The sequence below is a fragment of the Pholcus phalangioides genome, unplaced genomic scaffold, assembly GCF_987345545.1.
Source record: "Pholcus phalangioides strain wild (caught in Gottingen) unplaced genomic scaffold, Ppha-v1.0 ptg000001l_1, whole genome shotgun sequence".
Lineage (NCBI taxonomy): Eukaryota > Metazoa > Arthropoda > Arachnida > Araneae > Pholcidae > Pholcus > Pholcus phalangioides.
This window is the reverse complement of record NW_028301594.1, coordinates 13,460,148-13,469,522: the sequence shown is the minus strand read 5'-3', so window position 1 is coordinate 13,469,522 and position 9,375 is coordinate 13,460,148. Positions and strand designations below refer to the sequence as shown.

General features: G+C 33.8%; 1 protein-coding gene across 1 annotated transcript; it reads left to right on the top strand.

Moving 5' to 3' along the window:
• Positions 1–327: 327 nt before the first annotated feature.
• Positions 328–9,165, top strand: LOC149089917 (uncharacterized). The gene is made up of 9 exons (XM_089231035.1): positions 328–888; positions 1,426–1,478; positions 1,605–1,677; positions 2,205–2,358; positions 3,963–4,100; positions 5,919–6,108; positions 6,570–6,669; positions 7,482–7,522; positions 8,159–9,165. Exons 1-9 carry the CDS (start codon positions 624–626, stop codon positions 8,939–8,941), a joined length of 1,797 nt encoding a protein of 598 aa, XP_089087161.1. The 5' UTR covers positions 328–623; the 3' UTR covers positions 8,942–9,165.
• Positions 9,166–9,375: the final 210 nt, after the last annotated feature.

The window sequence follows — 9,375 nt, the reverse complement described above, 5'->3', positions numbered from 1 at the left end:
ATATAATAATCTATAGTAGAAGTACATTTCTTGGACGGGTTTGAACCGAGGCCTTCTGAATAGTAAATTGGTGCGCTAACCACTCACCCATCATATAACGTCGACTTTCTATTTTTTTCTGAATAGAATGTTTGTAGCTAGAGAGATCATAAATCGTGTGCGACGAACAAGCAAACATACATATATGAGAAAAAAAAATTCTGGTTTTATTTCACTTCATTTATCATCCAAACACTTTTTTTCTTTGTTAATGTTCCATGATATAAAAAATAATTTGTTTGAATTATGATTGTTTTTTATTTTCCCCAACAAATGTAGTCTAAACGCAGGAAGTCAAAGACGTATCAGTAGTCAAAACCGCTGAGAATCACAATTTGAATCACGCATGCTTGACCGACGTACTATCTAAGAAAGGGTGACGAGAATCACAAAGCTGGGAGAAATAATAACAATAAAATACGTAGCCTTTTTGGTTCAGCATTCATTGAACGTGCAAATATTTTTATTCGATATTTTATTCAGCAGATGAAGGGTCGAAATAAGTATCGTCCAAGTGTGTGATCTCAACCTAGTACGTGCTTAAGGAAACAATTTAACGTCCTCAATTCTACAGTTCTCGTGCCATGCTTTGCAATTACGATCTACAAGAACTCATAGGTTGTGGAACTTTCGGAAATGTGTATTTGGTTCATTGCAAATTGAGTGGAAATCCTTACGTCTTGAAGGAAGTGCGCATTAGTAATATGAGTCCCGCGGAACGGCAACAAGCACTGACTGAAGTTGCTGTCCTGAAAAGATGCCATCATAGAAATATAATACGATATAAAGAGGCTACCATTGGCAAAGATAGAGGTGTACTTAGTATAGTGATGGAATATGCAGAGTGTGGTAAGTACAGACACACATACTGAAGGTGCAAATGCTCAATCATGAAGGCTTTCTGATTGAAAATTGTGTTTCTGAATTTCTGATATCTCTGGCATTGCGAAAAATTATTCTCATGCTGAAACATTCAAAAAACTCTCTTTATCAACGAGATTTATTGTGTATGAGTTTGTTCACTGATGTCTAACGAACATGTTGCGTTCAATCAAACCAACTTAATTTTTATTTTTCACAGTATTAGATTTATATGGAATGTGCAAATTCAAAACAAAATGTTTTTTTCTGTTTTTCATTTTTTTAACCTGATTACCATAGTTTGACAAATCGCAAAAATTATCCACATTTTCTTTAAGAGAAAAACTGTCCCCCATTTTTGTGAATCTTACTTATTACGGAACTAGCAGCCTCTGTAATTGATGTTTTTAACTCGTTATGAACCTTTTTGATTGAATTTATTTCAACAAATGTTAACTGCTCGATTTTCATTGTTATAAAAATTATTTACACTACCTTTGAATGTTTTTGTTTAACTTCCTGCAGGAGACATGTATACAGCGATCAAAAGGCAGCAAGGAGTTTATTTCAAGGAATGTGTGAGTAGCAGTCATTCATAAGCAGACGCACATAAAATATTTGTTTTCTGAAATCCCTTCGATGTGCATTGATGTTTCATATAATAAAGTATTTCTGTTACATATAATAAAATATTTCTGTTACAGGATGTCATAAGCTGGTTTATCCAGATAACTCTGGCATTAGAATACATCCACGGTCGCAACATTTTACACAGAGGTGAGATTTTTGCCTAAGATGAAGCACATAAAATGATAACCGTGCAAAAAATCAATTGAGATCATACATGATTTGAAACAAACATTTTGTCCATTTCCATATTATAATTTCCAAACTCAAGCTGCTTAATTTTCCTAAAAAATGAAGCTTTGAAATTTTATCTTGAAATGTTAATTATGCTTGTATGTTATCAATTCAATTGATTTAATTTTTAAGTGTAAATTTAGACCCACATATTTTGTGAGTGAAGGAATTTTCATCGCGGGCACACACAAATTCTGAAACAGTTGTGAATGTATTGTGTTTATATAATTTTTGTGCATTCTCAGTGATGATACTTTGATTGTTGAACATAAAAATTTTATGATTACATTTTTATATTAAAACTTAGGAATGGCACATAATATATCAAATAAAAATAATGAAAACAAAGGCTGAAGTTTGATATCAGAGTTCCTCATCACTGCGAAAGCGATCTATATGTTTATACTATGAGCTCTTAAAAAAAAAGTTTTATTTTGATTCAGATCTGAAAACTCAAAATCTGTTTCTAACTTCTAACAAGCTGATAAAAGTAGGTGACTTTGGTATAGCACGGGTGTTGAAAGAGGACAAGGAGTTGGCAACAACAGCAATAGGAACTCCATACTACCTATCTCCAGAAATTTGTCAAAGGAAACCGTATCCTTCATCATATTCAAATCATGCTGAAATTATATATTGTTGCAATAATTGTCTTTTAATTCAGTATACTTATGATTATTCGTTTTTTTTTCAAAGTGGCGTCATGACTCTTGAAGTCGAATTTTCAAAAATGACTTCGAAAAAATTTCATTCGATTGCAAATAAAATACTAAAAAATTTTTGTCAATCGGTTAATTTTTTCTTTCATAATTAAAGAGAAAGAAATACTGAATTATAGTGTGAACGTATGTTTTTTAGAAAAAATACTTTGAACGCGATTTTTCGAGATTGCAGTTTTTGAGCTCATCCGTAAGATTTAAAAAAAAACCCCACTGTCCCAACAATTCTGAATTTTTGGAGAAAAGTTTATTTGATATGTGTTAGTAGAATAGACCTCGGATTTAGCAATTGACTAATGGGAAGTATTTTTTAAAAAAAACGTTGAATTTAGATTTTTGAAATTTATATATTTTTTGTTTATTATTTATTTTAACTCATAAAATTCTAAAAAATGGTCAGATATCAAAGTCCGAGGTCTATTCTACTAACATATGTTGACTAAACTTTTCTGCGAAAATTCAGAATTTTTGGAGCAGTTTTCTTCAAATCTTACGGATGAGCTCAAGAACTGCAATCTGAGAAAATCGCGTTCAAAGTGTTTTTTCCAGTATACATTTACACTGTATAATCCAGTATTTCTTTCTTTAAGTGTGAAAGAACAAATTAACCGATTGACACGAAATTTTTAACATTTTATTTGAAATCGAATGAAATATTTTTGAAGTCATTTTTGAAAATTCGACTTCACAAGTGTTTCGTGACAACCCTTAAATGAATACTACTACTACTAAGCCACACATGTACCTTGTGCATATTCCTCTGCGGAACTTGTAACGAATTGGTACATGTTGCAATGTGCGTGTCCGTGTTGTGAACCTAACGTGAAGCTTGTTTCTGTGCAATGCTTGTTATAGTGCTGCCATCTACCATATATTTTTCGAACTATGAGTGAAGTTTAACGTTTGATGATTTTACCATTGTAGGTCTGCGGCGAGACTTTTTAATGGGGAGATTGGCTTGCACTCGCATCTCGAAGTTGGGAACCACAGAAAACCAACTTCAGCCGACCACCACTAAGGCGACGGTGGGGTTCGAACCCGGGACCTCGTGATGCGAGTCCGTCACTATGACCAGTCGACCATTACAGCGGCTAAATGAATAATACTGGGGAAAATGTTTTTGAATTTCTATTTTTTTTTCATTTTTATTTTTTTTTTATCTTGTCTATCGATAGTGGCTATTTAATTTGAAGAATATTGAAAATATGATTTTAAAAGAAATTATGATTTAATACTGAAAATAGTTAATTTTGGAGACGTACCCTTAAACCCCTATTTTGCAACACTGGCGGGACAAAAAAGAAATTTTTCTGTAAAAGAGGGGTGACCTTCAATCAGTGGTTGAAAATGCATGCGTTTATTATACAAGAAAAAATATTACTTTGCCGTAAAAGAGGGGTAAGCGTTAAGAGGGGTTTTACTGTAGCAGTGTTTGAATTTGAACTTGATTTTTAATCATTATTTCTCTTGACTATTATTCAGTTACAACTGTAAAAGTGATATGTGGGCCTTAGGTTGTATTCTTTTTGAAATAACTGCTCTTGTTCATCCTTTCCACGGACAAAATTTTCATCAACTTGTATGTGCGATACTCACAGTTCAACACAAGGAGTTACCAAGGTTTCCATACACATGAATTTTATCTTCACCTCTGCACGTTATGAGAGAGAACAGATTTTTTTAATTAGAATGTCTTTTAACGTTTTTTTTTTATAAAATTACGTAATTTTTAATATATAAGTACAGGGTATCCCACAAATTCATAAATAGTTTAAAAATTCATGAAAATTGAAAAAATTGGTATATTTGAATGCAATATACGAAAAAGTTATGTTCTGAAGGGGTTTTTTTTAGTACAAAAAAAATTTAGTACAACTTTTTGTCGATAAAAGTCGTTGCACAGAAACGAATCGCAGGATTCTGGACCTGAACCTTCCTTCAATTTTTTTCTACGTCCGAAACGTTCGTAAAGCTTTGTTGGATAAAGCAGTATCACCAGCTAATGTCAACAACACAATGAAAACCTTATGTAAGCACCAGTAACAGGAAAATTCAGAAACAAGCTTTTGATAGTACACCCTGTATTTTATAGACCCCGATTTGTATATTTCCAATGTCTTGCTTTTGTGTAGAGCCTTCTATCGAAAAAATTTTGAACTGCTTTTTTTCTTTACCCAAAGAAAATACCTCTTCGTGAAAATAACTTTTTCGCAAACCGCATCCAAATATACCGATTTCTTCAATTTTGATGAATTTTTAAACTGCAGTATTTACGAACTTATGGGACAGCATGTGAAACCTTGTTACAAAGATACTCGATACAACGATGAATCCCCTGTACAATGATATTTTTTCAAATTTTATTTGGCAATCTACATACTCTGTTAAATTGTTGCCCTCAATAACTATATTTTTTCGTAGAGTATCGTTATATCAAGGTTTCGCTGTAGTTTAATAATAGGAAGTTATAAAATATAATTAACATAATACTTTCAAAGTAGAAATTTGTTCAAAGAAAAAGATTAGCAAATAGATTGCTGTTCTGTGGTAGAAATATTGTGATGTATGCCTTTTGTAAACGATAAACAGTCTTTTTAACTGAGTAACTAACTAACTTGAATTGAAGGGTTACTTCAATTCATTATCTAGTTCAGTTTCCCAAACCTTTTTGTTCCATCGCCCCTTCTTCAGAATTGTTTTTCGCTCATCTCTCCCCGAATCAAACCAACCCATAAGATCCTATGTTATACTCGTTTCGCCCTCTGTGTTATTAAAATTTTCCTGATCCGCATTATAACCGCTACAGTAGAAATCACTAAACCTTCTAGAAAAATTGTCACCTATTTTCAAGATTTTTTTCAATATCATTCCTCCTTCGGCATACCTTCGCCTCCAAAGAGATTCCTATTTTCAATATTTTTTTCCCGATTGCATGAGCTATCAAATGCCCACGACACCGAAAATAATTAAAAAAAACAAGGAAGGGAAAAACTTCACCTTTTCCAATATTTATGCTGTACGAATAATCTTATATTTCCTTGAACGGAAAGGAAAACCAGTCTTTCTCATTCTGTTATCACACTTTGAACAAAAGCTGACTCCGCCCACTGGCAGTTGATTGACAGGTTAGGGAAGGAAAACATGAAAATACGTTTACAGACGAGAGGCTTTTACAAGGCTGTGTGGGCTCGTCGTTGCCGAAATCAGAGGGTTTTAAGGAGGCGAGATATTTCGGGATTGCCGAAATAAAAGGCATCAAGTTATGTGAGATATCTCGTCATTGCCACTGAAACTCATGCATCGAAGGGTTGATGATTCATCTCAATGATTCACATTCATTTCTGCCAAAGAATGCTGTTAAAAAAAGGTGTATAATATTTATTGCAATGTTATAGTTCGAAACATGGATTTTTAGTTGTATTTTGTTTAAATTTTCAGTCATACTAGTCAACTGATCCAAGACCTGATAGCACTTCTTTTGTCTGTTGATCCCGAAAAACGACCTTCAGCTGATGAAATCCTGTCCATTCCTGCCTTACAGTCGCATTTATACAGATATATTGACACACACACTTCGCCTCCAAAAGAGATCCTAAAAAGATATGCAGAAGTTGGCTCTTCTTCAAAGGTAAAATAATAGTCATTTAATATTTTGAAGAAAAAAATTAGCATAATTAACCCCATCCTGTAATGATCAGCGTAATGGTCTGAGCTCGTGCATATGTGATCCTGTTTAGGCTAAGAGATGGAAGAGCCACACACGCATGTTGACTGTACTATAAATGTGCTCAAAAATTTTTCTGTTGGTAAAAATAAATGCAGTATTAAAAATACTTTCTGACTCTCAAACCTAGAATAAATTAAGTCTAAAAGAGCTCAAACTTATTGAAAAAGACTCGGACTCAGAATTTATTACTTTTGCAGATATATGCTCATATAGGCTACATTTGGAATTTAAGCAAATAAAATTATTCAAAAAGGATTTTATATGAAAGTTATTACATCTTATGGTTTTGTTCAAAATTATGGAATATGTGTAATTAATAGTAAGTGATAACTAATCAATGTGAAATTTTTCTTATTGTTTAGTATGATGGTTTTCGCAGATTTTCTGCCGATGATATTTTAAATGTTCATTTTCCACAATCGAATGACAGAAGGCGGCCATCAGTTTCTATACCTCAAAAAGGTGAGAACATAATAGTTCAAGCAAATAGTAAGATATTTTGATGGATGAAAATATTTGCATTTATATTAAATTCTGTAACAGAAATAGAAAACGTGCAACACTAAATTTGAAGACAATTTATACGGAAAACTGAAGAAATATTGATGTTTCAGGAAAAGAAAATTTATTTCTGAACTCGCAGGGACCCAAAGCCCGGTCTCTCGTTTGCCGGACGAGTGGTCTTCCACCTAAGCTGTGAAGACAGAATATTTCCTCCTTGGAGCGTATGTATATGCAAACTGGCTTAGTGCGATGAACGGCGGCAACATTCTGCTAACAGCTCGCAAATGGCATCAGGGCCACCAGAAGGCAGCGTATATGTAGAAAGATGTATGCGTCCCCCCGCCCCTTTATTAATACCATATATACGGAAAACTGGCTACATGAGGAGAAAAATAATTTTGAATAAGATATTTTAAATTTGAAGAGTTTAGATAAACTCGCATGCACGTTATCATTCGCTAATACATTGCGTGTATAGGAAAATTGTACACAGAACTTAGAAACTTTCTTTTAGCTCACTTATTGGTACAATACTACTTACACACTGTCACGGCTCCCCGCATCCTGCAGAAGGGCGTTCCAGGCTAGGGTCTTTGGTGGGAGTCTTAGCCAATGTTTCACTGGAACCGCTATAGAAAATTTACAGCGTGAATAAACAAAAAATAAATGGAATCGGCGGGTGGTACACTTGTGGGAGCCATGCACAATACATACGTTGAAATACTTTATAGTACTTAGTAAAACTAATAATTAGTTTCCATATTCCTTAGGATATAACAGGATCAAAAATGGGGTCCTCAAGATACCAAATGTAAGCTCATTTTAATGTAACTTCAAGTTGAAATTGTTTTGAAATCCTTTAACAGGCTTCCTTAGCCTGTTACCGTTTATGCATATCTTACTGCCAAAGCCCGAAATTGGTCAATTCGCGACTGGCCGGCTACTCCACGAATTAGCCAATTTAGTTAAATATTGGCCCGGCCAATGTCAGATGACAAAAGACATGATTCGTGCTCATTGTCAAGTTGGCGTATTTTTTTTGTGGTAATTATGTCCACGTTAGTTATGGCACCCCATCAAACCGCAGTCACGATGCGTTAATCATTTTTCCTCCAAAACTTGGCAGAAAAAGCTATGTGTAGCAGAATATAATTGTTGTTAGTTTTTTCCCCTAAATTTCACTTTTTTCCCTCGTTACATGGAGCTAATCCAATACAGCTGCTATATATAGACATGTATCACGTTGGCGATTTAAAAAAATGGATTTGGCTCTACCGAGCCGTCTTACATTAGCACATCGAGCTTTAGCCAGGGATCTCCGGCCAAAATCTGAATCATTTCTGCAATTCGGACTTTGGCAATAACATATAATTTTTTTCTATACATGTAGACATGGAATGTTATTTTCTACTGATCTTTATATTTCTTGAATTTTTTTTTCTTTTAGTTTTTAAGCCATACAAACTCAATCCATAAAAAGCAGAATTATTCGTTCAACATGCCAAAAAATGAATCTAAGTTAAATAAAAGAAGAGCCTCGAGTCCGCAAAGGGAATCTCTAATACCAAAGAACATTGATATACAGAATAAAAGCAATGCCGTTAAAAATCCCATATTGCGCACCTATACTCTATTCAAAAAAGCAGTAGAAAAAAGCGAACAAGTCATCAGCCGATCGAACAAATCACCCGTGAGTAATAAAAGTATCACTTGTATTTGCACTGATAGAGAGACCAAAAATAGTTTGCAATGCTGCTGTGAATCTCGTCACGATACAGAACTCGTGACAGAGTGCGACAAACATGTTGAATCCACGGAAAAATTACAAAACGGAGATATCTCAGAGGTTGAAGAAAATTTAGATGAAGTATTTGTTGATGCAGAACTTTTATCGCCTAGAGTACCATCGATACCACAGTGCCCTCATGTATTCCAATGTTTCCATTGTGTAATAAATACTTTTTGGAGAAACCGCATAACCAGTGAGAGAAGCAGCAGTGAGACTGAAAGGACTAGGTTGAAGAAGCAGCTGATGAAAGTATTCGGTAAGAAACAATTTGATGACATATATCACACAATGTCAAATGCATGGGAAGATGTTTCTGAAAAAACACATTCTGTCGATACCATTCTCAAAGTTATCAGTTTCGAGCAGCAGCAGTTTATCCCTCTTTTTATACAGCTTATTCAGTTGGAAACTGTGAGTCGATCTTCCGCCGTCAGTTTTTAATTTTTTATGAAAACCATATTTTTCATCAAAAGAGTGGTGAGGATTCATTAGACGTGAAAATCTATTGTACATGTTGAATGATTTTTTTTCCATGTCAAATTTATGAAAAAATGTTTAGTTATATATTTTTAGTACTTTTAAATTAGAATGTTATGCATAAATTTCAATTAAATACGTTTGAGGTTTTGTTCTTTGATATTTTCAGGGGTGCAAGCGCCCCTCGTCTATTTTGGAGCAGCAAATTTTATTTTTGGAGCACAAATTTTGAAAATGGAGCAGAACTAAAAACGAACTATATCTAAGGAGTAATTTTTCTGTGAAATGCCATTAAATTAAAGTTTTGCCAAAAATGGTTGAAACAAATAATTCTAAATAAATTTCCTTCACAAATTAAAATCCATTTAAATTTTTTCTGAAGTATCTCATCTGTCACT